At 35.9% G+C, this 18,680-nt stretch overlaps 1 protein-coding gene across 1 annotated transcript in view; it reads right to left on the reverse strand.

Moving 5' to 3' along the window:
• ENPP3 (ectonucleotide pyrophosphatase/phosphodiesterase 3) overlaps positions 1-13,597 on the reverse strand; it is a 56,494-nt gene extending 42,897 nt beyond the window's left edge. The window contains exons 1-4 of the mRNA XM_081045233.1: positions 13,448-13,597; positions 10,031-10,109; positions 6,391-6,451; positions 1,949-2,046 (exon numbers count right to left, since the gene is read on the reverse strand). Of these exons, the coding sequence (XP_080901359.1) occupies positions 1,949-2,046; positions 6,391-6,451; positions 10,031-10,109; positions 13,448-13,525 (316 nt within the window). The 5' untranslated portion in view covers positions 13,526-13,597. The remainder of the gene's footprint in view (positions 1-1,948; positions 2,047-6,390; positions 6,452-10,030; positions 10,110-13,447) is intronic.
• Between the last annotated feature and the right edge of the window lie 5,083 nt (positions 13,598-18,680).

Below are 18,680 nucleotides of genomic sequence, written 5' to 3' on the forward strand. Positions count from 1 at the left end.
TGTAAAATGATGCCTGCTGTCACCTACCATACCGCCCACCTACCATTCCTAGGAGGTCCTAATCCTAACTCTTCAACCACATCTACTCTTAATTGGGCCTCCTAAAAATCAATAGCCCATTTTGCATTAGTAGACCTAATTTGTGATATCTTTTAAACGTGAGAAAGGGGAAAACTCTCAATGGCCCAATATTTCATTGGCATCATTTCCAATTCTCAATGAATGGGATGAGCAAATAATTCCACTTCAAAGGGGCTCAATTCAGCCTGGCTAGTTAATTTCCCTTTTGGACACAGAATTTGATATCCAGATTATCAAGGGAAATTTAGATAAGGAAATAAAAACTGAGGGGAGTTAATTAACTGTCCAAGCCAAAGTAATTCAGCAGTAAGTGACAAGCCCTGAATTTGGAGCTGGTTCGATCAGAGCCCCAAACTCTAAATGTCTTTGCTAAAGATCTGGCTCAGAGAGTGAGAGAGTGAGGGAGAAATTGAAGAGACAAAGCACCTGTGGGGACAGAGCCAGGAGTGCAGTTTCCAGGCTCTCAGCCTCACGTGGAAAGGTGCTGGCTCAGGTAGTAAATGGCCATCAACTGTGATTGGATGGCCATCAGCTGTGGCTAGTTGGCCGTCAGCTGTAACCAGTAAGCCATTGGCCACTAATATAACTGCTGTGGCTACGCTAGCAGGAAAATGGGGGCTAGCAAGAAGATGGTGGCTGAGCTAGCAAGAGCGGATTGCAGAGAGGCCGATGCCGCCAGAGAGAATATAGTGATATGACTCCCTTACTTATGGCTCCATGAGTGTTCCTTTTTGGCCTCACCATATCCTGCGTTCTTGTGTGGGGAGCGGGACCAGAGACCCCGCAGGCCGCCCCGCACAACACCACATGACACCCTGCAAGACAACCTTGCATTGTAGGGGAAGCAATTTACCTACAATCGTAGAATTTTAGAGCTGGAATTAGCAGTAGAAATCACTAGGCTTTATCCTCTCGTTTTACAAATGATGAAACTGAGGCCCAGAAAGGGTAATTCACTTATTCAGGGTTAAACAGCTATTTTTTTTAATACTTTAGAGAAAAACGAAAAACAAGAAACCAGTAAAGTTGTCATAATCTTTGAGGAAATTGTGGGGGGAAAGAGGGCCTGGGAGAAGGGGGAAGAAAGACAGGAATTGGAGGGCTATGAAGAGCATAGAACCGAGAGCCAACCCTCTGATACTTCTTCTCTCTGTGTCCTTTGGTACTCAATTTCTCTTTATTATTAACTTTATAAAATGTGTGAAAACCAAGTGCCCTCACACAGAAGTACAACATCATGATAAAGACAATAATGAAAATAATATTTATAGAGATAACTTAAAATCATCCAATGTATGCTATGTATATATTCTGACAATATTCCTATCAGGTAGGAAGTGACCATTTTATAGATGAAGAGATGAGGGCACCAATAGGTGAGACAAGCTTCTCACAGTCTCACAGCTAGTAAATGGGGGAGCCAGGTTCCAGGCACTTTGATTCCAGAACCAGATACAGATACTGGACTTCTCACCTTCTGGGACATTGGTGTGTGCTGGCTCTATCTGGTCTATTCAGGCTCATTCAGGATCTGCCTGCCTTTCCTGGTTATATCCACATGCCGAAAGCTCAGAATCAAGGTCTGACAAATGCCACGTTTGAGGCAATACACAGAGACAGGTTTCCATAGTACAGAGGTATATTCAAACACAAAACAAATAGAAATAAACAAAAAGATGAACATGCTGCAAAAAAGGAGAGAGGAACCAACAAACATGAAAATAGAAAGCAAGGTATAACGCATCAAGATCTTGAGAGAACCTGGCTAAGGCTAACAACTATAAAGGCCAGAAAGAGAAATACCATCTGAAGATTGACTAAGTAGGTGTCTTTATCATTTGCAGGCCTCCAGGTGTAGAAGACTTACTCATTTTATTAATATTAGGCATTATAGTACTCCATGTCTGTAAATATTCAGCTCTAAATCCGTCCATGGAAAACAAAATAACTGGTGGCAGATCAAATCTGGTAAGAGAAAATTAAAAATTAGTTGATTATTTTGATTGTAAAAACAACAATAACAAAAAAAGATACTTTTCTAAACTACTTATAATTCTCGAAATGAAAAAAAAATGCCTGGAAAGTACAGTAAGAAAGTAATTCTAGATCAAGTTTTCCTTTCAATTTTAAAAATTATTGTTTCCCTTAACAATCACTACTTCCAATGTTTCAGCAACCTAATAAAAATGGGCAATATTTAAAAAAAAATAAGTGCTACATAAATTATCTGGGTCTTTTAACTTCGACACCTACTCTTCTTTGAGTTCTAGATTTTAAATACATTTGGCTGACTTTATTTCCATTTTCTCCTTGGCTATCTCTGACACCCAGGTAGACCATGTATGAAGTTTCCCTAGCCCTGAGAGTTTATAACAACAAGGCAGTGTGCTGTGGAGAAAAGGGAAGGGTTTTGGCCTCAGGAAAACTTCAGTTCAATTCTCAGCTTCATTCTTTACTATTTATTTACCCCTAGGCAATTATTCAACCTCTCAAAACTAGATCTGAACCAATTCATCTCCATACTTTGGAATCTTAATGATATAGTACATTAGTATCATTGCCTCACCTCTAATACATTTAGTATTTTACAGTGGTAGCTATACATGGAGCTAATTAAATGTGGTTTTACAAGAGAGTTTAGCAGCATGCAAACAAAATATTAACAAAACTTCACCAGAAATGGGGTTCTATATGCAGATCTTTCATGGTGCTCACTTGTCTAAGGAGACAAAAGTAATGATTACTGAACTGAAGGCTCAAACTCAAAATTTATACAAGTTACAATTATTCTACCATCTTTTGGGTACAATTATAATATGGAATGTAGGAACTCTGTAGCTTATGTGGTGTTTTAGTATTCTAAAGTTCTACATTTTTGACTCTTTATTCTAATATCTCAGAGGATATTAATATTAACCATAAAAGCATTACAATCTCCTTTTAGATGAGTATTTATGTTAAAGTGATAGAAGATAACTTTTGAGTTATAGCCAGAGACAGTCTTGTTTTATTAAATAGTTTTTCCTTTTAAAATTTTACTTGTATTTTATACACACATACACACATATTTCACAGATGCATGGTTTCATAAATTTTTTCTAACTGAACTCCACTGTGTAGCCATTACCTACAACAAGAAACAGAAGATTGCCAGCACACTAGAATCCTCTTCTTGTGCTCCTTACTAGTATTAATAGCAAACCACACTCCTATGAAAGGTGATCAGTTCCTAGAATTCTAACAGCAGAGATTAGTCGTGCTTATATTTATACTTACATGTAAACAAAATCATATTGTACTATGTATTTTGTTGTGTCTAGCTTCTTTTACTTAACACTGTGTTTGAGATTTATCCATATTGTTGCATGTAATTGTAGATCATTCCTTCTCAGAGCTGTCTAGCCTTCCAGTGAATGAATAAACAACTTATTCATTCTACTATTGACACATTTAGGTACTTTCCATTTGAGGGTTATTATGAACAGCCATTATGAACACAGTAAACTTGTTAAAAATTCCAAACACAGTGCATGCAAGTGAGTAGATAAAAGAAATGATTTTGAACTCTGTGCTCAGTTTGACATTTTTGAACAAAACATACTTTTCCAAGAAATTTGGTTAGAATAACTCTTTAACATTCTGACAAACACCCAGTATTATTATAAAGAAAATTCTGAATGCTGATAACAGCTAAACACAAGAAAAATAATTTTAGTGTTCTTCAATGTGCTTGAGTAAAGTTAGAAAAAATAACATAGACATCTAATCCCACATTGTAAAAGAAACTGTGAGGAGAGTCTGGAGGACAAGTCTTCACAGAATATTTGTCTTCACAGAATATAAATTTATTGTAGAAGAATTCATTTACACGCAGAATAAAGGCACGAAGGAATTACAGCTCACATCAATGGGATGAAATTAATAAATGAACAGGAGTAGCTAAGGGTTAGATTTGAGTTTAGAGTACTATTCATGTGCACAAGAGGATGTCAGATTCAATCTTTGTAAGGTGAGAGTAGGCTCTCCAGGGGGTATGATATGTGAACTAAGCCCTAAAAAACAAATAAAAAATAATATGAAAAGAGCATGGAACTAATGTTTTAATTAAGGAAAATATGCTGTGTAAAAGTCCGTATAAGAGATACGATACATGCAATAACATTTATGAGTCTCTAAAACATTAAGTTATGCAAAAAACAAAACAAAACACAACACACACACACACAAAAAAAAACACACAAGAGAACATATGGTATGATTCAATTTATATGAAGTTTAAAAGTAGGAATTTATGGTGATAGAAATCAGAACATGAGATATCCTTCTGGGGTGATGGAAATATTCTATATCTTGGAAATATTTTATATCTGTGGGTTACACAGTTTTCTGAATTTCCAAGCCTCATTATACTGTTCACTTAAGTGCGAGCATTTCAATGTCTATGAATTATAACTCAAAAATAAAAATGGAAAATTGGGACTGTTTTAAGTACAATGTGTAGAAAATTCATCAAGAAATTAAAGAGGTGTATTGCAATTTACATTGGAAAATAGTTATTTGTTTCATAAATTCATTAGCACATGCTAATTTAAAAAATTGTATTTATAAATATGCCATCAAAATAACTTTGTAATTTAAAAATAGGGTCAAATATCTATGGGATCAAGATGTTGATTTAATTCTATGAACAAAAAAGAAGCTTTGCAATAAGCCTGACAAGCTATGTTGAGGGGGAGGAAAGAGAGTACATGGCAAGCCTGATATACTCAGTAACCGAAAGCAACCACACAGGATTGTCTGATCACTAATTCCTTACTGGACAGGTCATGGTGGGCAGTCACATTCCAGGCCTGTAGTTTCCTTAGCAAAGACCAATCTTCACCTCAAGTGAACCCTGTCCATTGTTTTTATGCATCCAGCATAACATACCTTTGAAATGTCAGAGTAATTTTCTCTTCTAGAGCTCTCAAAGACACAACTCAGGCACCAGAGCACCAGACCACAGAACTCCTGATTGTTATCTTGTTCCTAGCATACCATCTCTGTGCGCTATAAATGTTAATTATTAACTATCCTGTACCCACCAATGTAAAAGAAGTATGTGTCCCTATTTTGCTTTTTATGCAAACTTCCCACTTCATTAATGTACAACCAATGGATTTTATGGAACCCTCTTTACATTTTTTTTTATTCTAATGTATAAAATAAGTTACAAAACTGCCATTCTCTGGAGCATTTTTTCAATCCATTGAGACTGCTTCCAGATTTGTCCTTAAACTTTTGGCTCAAATAAACTGATAACACTTTTCTATAGAATGGACATTATTTCATCAACAATTCTCACATGGAACTTCCTGAACTTATTATCATTATTCCAATTTTATAGATGAAGCTTGGAGAAGTGACTAATGCAAAATCTCACAGGCAAATCCAGAATTCAAACTTAAGTCTGTTTTTTATTCTAAATGTGTTGCTCTTCCACCCAGAAGCTGCTGAAGAGGGCAGCTAGTTCTGAGGATTGGTTTAGACCAAAGTAGCATACAAAAACAAATATATTATCCACACACATTGTTTTAAATGAAATAATGCTATCTAAAATGTCTCCACCGATTCTTCCTATAGCCAGAGTTTCCTTTTTCCTTCTTCTACCTAATTGACATCCTCCCACTGGTTGGGCCAGAAGAGTGAAGTAGGTGAAGAGCAGAAGGGGCAACTGGAGGAAAGGGAAAATCCACTCTGCCTGGGAGATAATATGGGGCACATTTCCAGGGTTGGGCAACTGGGGGAACAGCCATTATAATCACGTGGAGGAGATGTATGGGAGTGCTGGGGGTGAGGCGTATTACCTCACGTGTTCATCACCCATATCCACCTGACCAAGACCCTGTCATGCATTCTTCAAGGTCACCTTTTCATTGCAAGGCCTTCCATGGACAAACCTCTTCCCCTTCACCCAGTAAGAATAAATTTGAGGTGTCAAGATGTTAATAGAAAAGAGTTCTGGTTGGAGTCATTTTGATCTAAATTCTAGTCCTGACCATAGAACCTGGCGAATAGTAGGATAAATATGTCAACCACTTTTCTTTGTCATCATTGTAAGACATTAATAAATTAACATAAAACTGCTTTGTAAACAATAAAGCAACAAAAAAAATCTCTTATCAATTTGAACCACAAGAAATCTCATCTTTTCTTAACTTTGTTTGTTTTAAAATGTAAACAGAATGGAGGAAATTCCATCCTGCCTCACAACTACATTCCCATGTGCCATCTGTTAAAGGAGGATAAAATTCCCCATATCATCCTTACCCTTCTGGACATTGAGACTGCTGGGCTGTGCCACACTCTTCTTTTGCCCATGGGGTTTCTCCTGAAAAGCATAAGATCAAAATCTGTAGACTGCTGCACCACAGACAAGAAAAGAGAAACAAATGTTCAATGCACATGATCTTTCCAAACTACAATCGTGTTACTTCAGTGACTAAATTCTTCCAGAACATGTTAAGTGCTACTTCCAATATTGGCAAGGTCAGTGCCTCTAGTGATTTGTACAGATCAGTAATTTACAGTAACTGAATACCAGGAAGCCCATGTTCACCAAGCAAAACCAAAAAAGGGGATTCCATTAGCTTTGGGAAAGGGACAATTTCTTTTTCTTTTATTAATAATATTTTTATCTTCAAGGATAATCTTTCCCCACTGTTATAAAAAATGAATTTAATAAATATAGATATATAATCTGAAAAAGAGAGAAAAGAAAGCATGAAGAAAAAAGAAATAGTCAATGATAATAACTGATATCAACTGGGGATAATTGAATAAATTTTTAAGATCGTAACTAAAAGTATTCTTACTCCATAGATGTTTTGGTTTATAGAACATGACAGCTAATAAATGAAATATAAATGACAGAATATGACTGTCATCATTTGCCACCCCTGTGGAGCTAGGCAATGATCATCAATGGCTATCATCCCCCGCAAAAGAGACAAGCAGATAATATGTAACACCATCATCTATGAAGTATACTTGCAAAACAAATTGCACCTGAATCAGAACAGTCTTCATGTTCTAACTACCAATTTGCAGGGGGATATAAGGACTGACAAACTGCCTATAACAGAGAATGCAGCCAGACTGAAAAACTGTATAGGATCCTATTTCTCCAATGTCCAAATTCAAGGGACAAAAAGAGGAAGAGAGAACCTCCTTTTAAATGACTTGAAATATATCAGCCAGTTACTATATATGGAATCTATTTGAATCCTGCTTCAAACAATCTTATAAATAGATATTAAGAGAAAAACAGAAAATATTGAACACAATGGATATTTGATGATACATGGTTATCAACTCTATTGTAGATATAAATATATCAACTAGATATATTAATGGTGTTGTGATTTTGTTAAATCCTCATCTTTTTTTAGATACATACTGAAAATATTTCCAGATGAATGATATTGACTCTAGGATTTGCTTTGAAATAATCTAAAATTTTGGGATAGATTTTGGGGGGGAACAAAGAGTATATTTTGTTAAGAAAAAAAATCCAGAACTTGAAAATAAGCAAAAGGCTTGATCATTAAATTTCATTTTAATGTCACACTGAGAATTATCTTAAAAGCCCACATATGGGTTATCTAATTACCTAGGAGTATATACCTTTATCTAGCTTATTCTTTACCATTCGTTTTACTACTTATTAAGGGTAGCAGTTAACTGGTAGAAAACTAATAGCAATGTAACTGATTCTTGTTTGAATTAAATTATCTTGTTTGAAATAAATTGTCCTGTAGAAATGCAAACCATTTCTCTCTCCTCAGAAGTTACAGCTTTAGTGATTTCATTCAACATTCTTTTAGTCATACAATACTGGGGTGAAAAAAAAAATGTATACACATTTTAAAAGATGTTATCTGTGCTCAAGCAGTACTTTGCCATAATCAGAAGTGCCTGGATGCTGATGGTGACCACTTTGAGCACCTCTTGTAAGTGCAGAAGTCAAATGTGACTTGTGTTCATCTTTTGTTATTGATATATATTGAGTATCACAATTAATACAGTTTTTCCTTTCTTAAAATGTGTATATATATTTTTGGCACCCTCTGTATATGACTCTTTGAGCCAGTTTAACATCTCAGTTGGTTATCTCATTATGTGTTAATAAATGTTTAATGTGTTTACAGTCACGTGAAATTCGTGTGTTTATCTTTTTGAAAATTATACTGTGTCAATATGAGACAAGAATGGCCATGAGTTGGTCATTGCTAACACTAGGCAATGGATATATGGGGAAAACATCATACTATTCTCTCGTTTGTATATGTTAGAAATTTATAAAGTTTTTAAAAATTCTAAACTTAAAATAAGTTAATCCTTAGCATGAAAAAACATTTACCTTTGTTTAAAAAGTAAACTGCAATGATTAAATTAACACTATCAAAGTAAACAATTAGTGGTTATGGTAAACTACAACACTGCTTATAATAATTACTTTTGCTTCTGTTAAATTGTGCAATATTGTACAATAAATTCAGCAGAAAAAATGAAAACATGATGAGGATCAGTCTTGAGACAGAAAGTTAAGAGTTATAAAATTGGGGTAAAAGGCAGGAGATTATCGTGGTCAGAGGCAGTATGGTCAGTGAACGTGCTGGAGAAATAAGCAAACTAGAAACAACCCTTCCTTTGTGAATTTAGAGGAATTTTTAATGATACAATATTCACTGTATCAACACTATATCAAAATGTCAAACAATTATTATTTTAAAAGAGTTACCATTTCAGGCTTTTATTTTCTTTTCTGATTGCCTTGTGTAGCTGATTTTCAATTATGTTTCATATAAAAACAGATTCAACTATTAGTACAAAACCTATATTCTGTTAAGGGATTATATAGTTAACATTTCTACTATAACATGTTCCTCCTATTTACAAAATCAGAATTCAACCTACTCTTTTTTTGTCTAAAAATATTAAAAGTGTAAGTTAGCTCAATTGGGTGTAGTGTTATGTAAAAAGGAGTGGATAGCTTGGAGCAATTTTGTTTCTATGTGTATATGTGCATGTTTTGTAAAGCTCATCAGATGTTCAAATTGGTGATTTTTAAAAAAATCAACATCACTTATAAAAGGACAAGCAGGTGGAATCAGGAGTTGAAAAACCTGGATTCTAATCTTGGCTTTGTATTAATTCCCTGAGTGTCCAAAATCGTAATTTAACTACTCAGAACACAGTTATTTCAACAGTAACGTTGGTTTAACAAACTGATATTTGGTCCAGATAACGTCTTTCATGATGTTTAACTATAGGATTTGCCATCTGTGTCTTAAACCATGGGCGTGTCTAGCATAGTTACTGGACTGAAAAAGACCTTGCTTTACAGTCAAATATGGAACTTTAAGACTTCACTTCTTTTCTATGATATCTATGCTATGAGCTCCCTTCTTCTATACTGCACAAACCGCATCTCTTCCCTCAGTAAAAACATTTGTCTTTTTTTTCTATATGGGGTAGCTAAAGATTCCCTGACTTGTTTTAATTTTTGCAGCCTAGGCCAGTTCTAGGGTCACTAAACTCACAGAGGCAAATGGGAAGGGAGCAACAAAGACTTTTGGAGCCAAGTTTATTACCAGATATGAAAGATTAGAGTAGGAGTTGGGACAGGAGTCTTTGATCCAGTTATCAAAGTCCTCTATGAAGTTAAGGAAAAGGAAAGGAAAGATACTGGCATGCCATAACTCTCAAAGGAGCATGGGGGATGAGGGCGAAGAGGAAAGACCAGAAGCCTCAGTGAATAATGCTAATCACAGAGGTGGGCTCCTGATAAGTGGAGTTGGGAGGAGAATCTAGCTGAACAATGCTATGTGTGGGAGAGAGGAGACTAGGAAGAGGAGGTGAAGTTGAGAAGAACCGGAAATGTTAAGAAAATGCTGAGGGGTATAACCTTGCTTGTCTACTCGTTGGCTGAGTCCAACCTTCAGGCCTAATCCAAGTGTCACAGTCACCAACAAAACAAGAAGAACCTATTACAAAAAAGGAAAGTAACCTTTACAATTTAAAATATATAAATACAAAGATACAGATAACCGCCCTTCCACAGTGAATATTAAGGACACACATTGTACTGGTTAAGCATGATACCAGATCCAACAATGAGAGAGGTACGTAATTTTCTTTAATGCCTCACAATCAGAAAGGTTTGGGAAGAATTTTAAAATACTATTTATTACAGATCTTCCAATTTAAATACATTAATCCCAGTTATCTTAAACCTAAATTGAGTTAAGCCCATGTTACCTTTGCCCATTTTTCTTTCTCAACTAGACATGCATCTGAAGATCATTTAGCTAAAAGCATTCCAAAACTGTGAAATCATTCACTAATCATTCACTACCTTATTCCAATATGCAGGGATCCCCCCCACACTGTCCATCAAAGGATAATGAGAGTATTTAACATGTAAAAATATAGTGTCAAAATAATTAACTGGCAAATGATCTTCTTTGATCTACACTCAAACAAATCATTTAGGGTAGCTTGGAAGCTGTGTGACCAAAGATTGTATGTGCCATTCACTATCACTACTGCTGACAAAGCTCCTCAGTATAGTGGACTTTATGCTATGACTAGAATTAAACTATAATATAATCAAAGAGAATTCTTCCCACTCACCTCTTTCCCCATCTGTTAAGTCCAATGATAAGCATGCTGCATGATACAGCTTGAATAATGTATGTTATCATAAAGAATATGAATGTGACAGACACACAGATTGCTTAGGAAAGTATTTTACAATACCAATAACCTTTGCTTTAGTTTTTTTTTTTTTAAATCACTTTCATGAAAGAAAAAACACAACATCAGAATTTGCTTAATGAAGACCTACATAAACTATTGATTTTTTTGTTTGCTTCCTGAAAATCAACTGAAAGATGAACGTATCTAACTTTATAATAGAAGTGAATTCTATTTCCTTGTTATAACACTCAAAAGCCACCTGTGACCAAGACTAGGAATACTACAAAGAAATAAAACACTGGGGAACTTTCCTATGGTAAACCTCCTGTATCATAGATTTACAAATTGGGGTTATTTCCATGTACATCTTAATCTTATCTTTGATGCTTGGCAATTCAAACTTGCTGGAGAAATAAACAACACCCAACTGACTTTGTACTTGTTCCATATATTTATGGCTTGCTTGCTGCACTATTCTGTCAGCTCCTTGAGAGCTTAATCTTATATAATTATTCACTTTAAATATGTAATTCTGAATAAGCTGTTTGATATTGAGGTGCGTATATATCTTAAATTATCTTATGCTTTCTACAAAGTGGAGGACGGAGTACTCTGGACTGTCTATATCACTGAGAATCCAACATTTGACTTTCACTTGGCTAAATAAAGAGTGCTGGAAACACAGCAGATGCTATTAAAATTTTTGAATAAAGCATGTTAAAATTTGGAAACATGAGGATACCTTGGAAATATTTTAAAATATGATTTTGAAATATTGAGCTTTTGTTATATGTACTAATAAACCACTAGAAAGATATAAAGATAAATGATGCACAAGGTTTGTTCCCAAGGAGTTTATAATTACCTGAGTTTATAACACAGGAGATATATAATAAATGGCATAAGAGTTAAAAGGGTTGCTCCAAAGTTCCCAGAAGGATTATAAATAAGTAGAATATCTTGAGGGTTTACTTCATTATTGCCACTGGGCTCGATGCTTACACACCTTGTTTCATTTGTTCCTTGAAACTATGCTTGAGTGACAGAGAGAATGGTGGTGACATTAACATAGTAGGGAATTTAGAGAAAACAGCAGCAGGATAGGTATGAGAAAATAATGCAGGTGGTTTGGTCTTGAGATACTGGATGAGAAGCAAGCAAGCAGGAACTTGAAATTGTGTGATAGAAGCTCAGTGAGAGATCAGTCAGTGGCTTACTTGGAATTCTTGGTTGAGAATATGACTCTTAAAACCATGAAAGAAGATGAGGTTTCCTAAAGAAAAGCTCTTTAGATAGGATTTGGTGAAAGACTTTTGTGCGTTGGGAAGAATGATAAATCAGTGAAGAATGCAGATAAAGAGATAAAGAGAAAAGTCATAAAAATGGGGAGTTTAATGCCTTCATGGAAACAAAAGAAGAGAATAATTCAAAATGAGAAAATACTCAGCAATATCCATGTATTGTTGTTATGGAGACTCAGGAGAAGGACCGGGAGGCCTGACTTCCAAGGGGTGATTTTGGTACAATAAAAACAAAACTAGAGAACAGGGAATGGTTGGGTAGTGAGAAAACTGAGGCAATAGATAGAGCTCCCCTTTTCCTGAAAGTTTGATGGTAAAAAGAAAAGAGTATAATAAAATTAAGGAAAGTTATTGGGGTTTTGTTTTGTTTTGTTTTAGGACAGGGAAGATCTTACCATACATATAAAATAACAAGAAAGAGAAAACAGGCAAAAGAGACTATTTCTAGGAGTGAAGGGCTGGCCCGGTGGCTCAGGTGGTTGGAGCGTCATGCTCCTAATGACGAGGTCATCAGTTCGATTCCCACATGGGCCAGTGAGCTGTTCCCTCTACAGTTAAGATTGTGAACAACAGCTCTCCCTGGAGGTGGGCTGCTGTGAGCAGCCACAGGTGGGCGTGAGTTGCTCAATGTGCTGCCTTGGGCTGCCATGAGCTGCCATGAGCGGCCAGTGGCCAGCGTAAGTGGCCGGCAGCTAGCGAGAGCCGATGTGAGTGGTTGACCGTCGACTGCCTTAGCCGGGGAGGTGGGGAGTACAAGACTCATAATACCAGCACGGGCCAGGGAGCTGTGTCCTATACAACTAGACTGAGAAACAATGCTTGGAACCAGAGTGGAGGGGAGGCAGAAAAAGTGGGGGGAACAAAAAGAAAAATAAGGAAAAAAAGAGCGGGGAGGAGTGAAGTAAAATAGGATAAAATTAACAGTCCAACAAAGAACATAAGATACAGTTATTTTCATTTCTCACTCTGGTCTTAAATTTTTCATGCAATAAAAAGGCTACTTGGGAAGTAATTATAATCATGCTAAAATAAATGCTGCAACGTGTTCTGCCACAGAACCCCACTTTTTAGATTGATCAAATATTCATTTGTTGTTACTCAAAATTTTTATGTGTAAAATATGATTAAAAATATTAACTGTACTAAAGTTGTGATGGGGATAAAACCAAATATAATTACTTAAAACTTTATGTTTAAATAGCAACACAAACAAATATAAAAAGGGAATCACATATATAACATTTGTCACAAAGCTGGAGAGACTAAAAGAACTGCACTTTTAGTAAATAAAGTAAAATAAAAATAATACAAACTATACTTACAATACAAATTATTTTATATTTCTTAACAGTGCTCTTCTTAACAGTTTCTTCCGTTTGTAAACTCAGCAGAGAACTCATTGTTCTTTTAGCTATATAAACCTGTTTTGCGAAAGCTAGATTACTCTTTCCTTTTTCTAGTCTGGCAAAGAGAAACTGTATGAGCTACATGTGACTGACTTTTAACTGTTTGAGAGGATTACTGCTCTTTAGTGATTGGACAATCACCAGAGGAAAAAAAAAGTTGTAATAACAATAGTGTCAAGATATGAGAGTTATTTTTAGTACATTATGGATAACTGTGCCTTCTCTCCTTATACTTTATACAAAAAATAACCAAAACAAAAGGTCTTGTTACAGAAATTCCAGGGAATTTCTATATATACATAAATTTCACGTCACAGTTAAAAACTAACATTAAAAATGTGCTTTAATCACGGGGATACAAAAGTCAATTTGGGGAATGCAATCAATAATGTTCTAAAGATTTTGTAGGGTATTCAATAGACACTTGTCTCATTAGGGAGACCACCTCAGGAATGGTGTAGATGCCTGATCACTACACATGAAGTTGAAGCTGAACAATAATGAATGTCAACCACAAGTATATGTATGTGTATATATATATATATATATATATATATATATATATATATATACATATATATATTTACAAGAAACAGTACAGCATTAAAAATAGAAGCAGTGTAAATGTAATGGCTGTATGCGATGTCAGAGGGATAGTAGATGGGGGGAGGGAGGTTATCACAGTGTGAGGGATATAAATGCTAAATGTCTATTACATTGTTTTGTACACATGAAACTAATAAAAAAAAGAAAAACAAATGTGCTTTAGCTATAGTAGGAATTTCAATTCTGCTAAATCTATACAAAGTACTTAATTATGTGATAACTGTGACTTGCATCTTACAATATTAATAGTTTGACATGTTTTTACACACATTATCTCATGTCAAACTTAACAATATCCCTTATAAACATTTTATCCGTATTATGTAGCTGAGTTAAATTAAGGCTCTGATTATTTAAATTAGGGGGCTTGTCCCAGGTCACACATTTACCTGATGCCAGAAGTGAAAATAGAATGCAAGTGGAACTGGAATGCAAATTATGTGACTTTGCCCAAATCACACGTTTACTCAATGCTAGAAGTGGAACTTAAATCCAAGGCTATTTTCATTAACCAGTTAAACAGGCTCTTTTCTTGTTTAAATAGACCAGAGTGTCCTGAAACTTATGAAAGCAGCTCAAATAATAAGAGTGTGGCCAAAGAGAGTTAGAGTAAATGGTGGGTGTTGAGCTCTTTTAGTTTAGATGACCTGAAGGCAGTAATTCTCATAGTGTATTAATAATTCCATGGAACATTAGTCCTATGAACACCTTCTTGTTCAATGATAAAGCTTGAGAACTCTTTCATAAAGTGAAGATTATAAAAATCCTGTATGCTGCAGTACACTCATTAGAAAACACTGTTCTAAACGATTCCAACCCTAAAAGCAGTGGGGAAAAAAATAAGAAAAGAATCTATCTTAATATATAATGATGCATAAATGTTGAGGATATTTCTGAAAATCATGTTTAAAACACTTTTTTTGTTATTGACGTTTTTCCTCAGTCCAGGATACTTCCACTTCACCAATTACACCTAACCAGTGGAAGCATCTGCATCAGTTGCTGTAGCAGAAGAAGTTAGTTTTAAAAGTAGAAGATACAATAAAGATGATCGAATCCAGGGTCTTGTAGACTTCCTTCCATAGACCACAATGGAGTATCAGGTCTTTAAAAATCACAAATGATCAAAAATGTATTGGAATACCTTTGGCAAGTGGTTCTTTACACTGGATAAACTTAGAAGCACCCAGAGTCGTTTTTTTTAATTTTAATTTCTTAAATTCTGAATCCCAGGCTCCATTTCAATTAAATGACAACATTCTGGAGTTTTGGCTAAGGCCACAATATTTTTTAAAATCCCTTCAAGTGATTTCATATGCAGTCAAGGCCAGTCTAAACACTTTGCTTTTAGTGGTGCATGCACTTTTGATTTCTCTTCTGCAAATATTTACTCTGGATTATATATAAATTTGCTGATTTTACAGGTAAGGTTAGAGGACCCCAGGGTCTTGATCACTTACTCATGATCACCTTGGTTAGTGAAGTCTTAAAAGTGAGGTTTCACCAGGTCTTCAGGCTCCCACTTCAGGATGTTCTGTTATTACTATTGTGTCGTACTGATTGTATTAAAGAAAAATCAATCTTATATCATAATTTTTATCAAAATCAGGAGATTCTTAGGACTTATGGCTTTTATCTAGTCATCTGACCACTGCTTTCAGTTTTTGGGGGTTTCTGGGCTCTAATTGCCTGTTTGCACTTTTAGTGTTCTCTCTAGTTTGCCTTGACTGGTTCACAGTGCTCCCACTTGTATCTTCCTCTGTGTGATGACTAGGCTTGTGTGTCAACTTGGCCAGGCTCTAGTAACCAATTATAATCAAACATTAATCCATGGTATTGCTGTTACAGTATTTTGCAGCAATAAGTTGATTTTAGGTAATAGAGATAACCATCAATAATGTAGATAGGCCTCATCCAAACAGTTGAAGGCCTTAAGAATAAACCCAGGTTTACCAGAGAAAAAGAAATTCTGCCTCAAAATGACAGCATTAACTCGTGTTTCTAGCCCGCCAACCTGCCCTACCCTATGAATTTTGGACTTGCCAGTCACCACAATCAAGTGAGCCAATTCTTCTCCCTCTCTTGAGCTTGCTTTCTCATCTCTGTCTCTATCTCCATCTCTGTCTCTTCTGCTTCTCCTTCTCTGGAGAAACCTGACATACTCCTTGAACACCTTCTCAGTTTTCCTTCTTTTTAAGACTTCGCCTCATTTCTGGCCTTTCCACCTTATTTGGACCTCCAAGATCTGTTTTCTTTGTTTCTGTCTTCTTGATTTTTTAACTTCTTGTCTTGATATTTCCTGTAATAATTTGTATGCCTTGATTCCAGACTACTTGTCTGATACTCCAGCAGCACTTTCAGATGCTATGTCCTGGTACTCTCCAAAATGTCACTTGATTCTATACCAACTTTGTTTACCAGGGTACCATTGACTCTGGCTGCATATTTCTACTACGTAATTCATTACTTCCCACACTGCCAGTATGTTCCTCCTCACTTCCTCCATCCTGGTCCCTCATCCCCATTCAATCCTGAGAACACAAAAAACATTAAATGAACAAGTCAGGAGACCTCTGATAAAGTCTTATTCTGTCACTTACAAGTTAATTGACTCTTAGAAACAAATTCTTCATTTTTAAGATGATCTCAAATTATCTCTAAATTACCAAGTTTTGAATATTACAAAGGCAAAATATCTTAGTCTTCAGGTACTGAGGTGAGTAAACCTTAGAGAATCTACCTGGGGTACAGTCGAGATGTTGGCATTGCCCGGTCTCTAGTTATATTTCCTGCTATAGCAATTGCCCTTACTGAACCATAAACTCCAACTTCTTTTGAGTCTCTCAAGTATTAGAAACTTATTCCTAGCAGTTCACCTGAGCACTGGACACCAGCCAAATCTACACCCTCCATGCAACTTAGACTTTGGAATAGACTGCCTGTGTCACCTGGATCTGAACGTATACTTTCCAAGTTACTTGAACCTTAGAAGCCTCCTTCTGGGTTCTGAAAGCTTCATTCTGCATATTTTAATGCTTAACGGCCTAGAACACCTGTGCTCTGAAAGGCAGCTACTGTTACATTATATTCCCTACCAATCATAAATATTTTTCATATTCTACAAGGTCTCTGTCTCTATAGAATTCAAGAAACTTTTCGAAAATCACAGAAAACTCACTTGCTGTCTCAGGAAACCCTGAGGGGCCTGCCGACATCCACTTTCTTAAGTTTCATAGGCCTACACTTCCGGCTGCTAGCTCTACTGCTTGGGTTGGACAAGCCAGACTAAGAAAGTTCAGAGAAACTAGACACACTAAGGGGGTGGTGGAGGTAAGGCTGACACTAGGCTCAGATCCAGCAGCAGGAAGGAGTCCATCAAAGCAGAAAGACCTCAAATAACATGCGTATTAGCAGGGTTGGGTGGGCAGGTAGAAAGGGCAAAAAAAACCCATAGGGAGATTGATAAGCAAGCAGAAAGCTAACCAGGTAAGCAGTTGGTATATGAAGGACAGATGCTAGTTTTTGGCAAGTGAAGATCCACTATTGGAACTGAATCTAGAACTAGCAGCCTAACTGGGATTGGTGTCAGCAATGCCAAATCAGGGCCGAGAGGCAAGGGTATATAAAAAGAGACAAGGCAAAATATCAGTATGAATTATAGGATCCAAGTTCTTGGAAATGAAATATAAGTAAAGTAAATGTGTTATTAGACATCCAAACAATGATAAAGTAGAATCAATGCTGTGTGATACCAATATTTTGCAGTACCTATGTATGTGAAAACATTTTCCAAGATAAAATACAAAAAATCTTATTGATCAGCACCGATCAACATTTATAATCAAAATGGAACAATAACTTTTGACATTCAGTTAAACATTATTGTATTATCCACAAGCCCTGAGGAAAAAGGTACTCTATTATTATATTTTGAATTTTACCAACAAAAATTTGTGAAAATTTGTTTTCTCTTTTACTGGTCAGACAATTAAATTTGCAAACTCATCCTAGAAAAAGTGCTACATACCTAATTGCTGAATAACACTATAGTCATCTTTGTACTCCCCTTGGGAAGCTATGCACCGATGCCTAGTCCACCCTTCAAAGCAATTTGGGAACTCTTTTTCTGGGATAGCCATCATAGCTGTCATCGTATTACCCTTGATGTCCTGAATGTCATCAAAATGTCTTCCTTTCAACATTTCCTTTATCTTTGGATAAAGAAAGAAGTCATTGGGGGCCAGATCAGGTGAGTAGGGAGGGTCTTCCAATCCAGTTATTTTTTTACTGGCTGAAAACTCCCCCACAGACAGTGCCATGTGAGCTGGTGCATTGTGTGATGCAAGAGTCATGAATTGTTGGCGAATAGTTCAGGTCGTCTAACTTTTTCACGCAGCCTTTTCAGTACTACCAAATAGTCAACTTGATTAACTATTTGTCCAGTTAGTACAAATGCATGATGAATAGTCCTTCTGATATCAAAAAAAAGTTAACAACATCATTGCAACAAGTTTGCAGACTTAATTGTCAGACCTCATAAATT

The sequence above is a fragment of the Rhinolophus hipposideros genome (genome assembly GCF_964194185.1).
Source record: "Rhinolophus hipposideros genome assembly, chromosome: 3".
Taxonomy (NCBI): Eukaryota; Metazoa; Chordata; class Mammalia; order Chiroptera; family Rhinolophidae; genus Rhinolophus; species Rhinolophus hipposideros.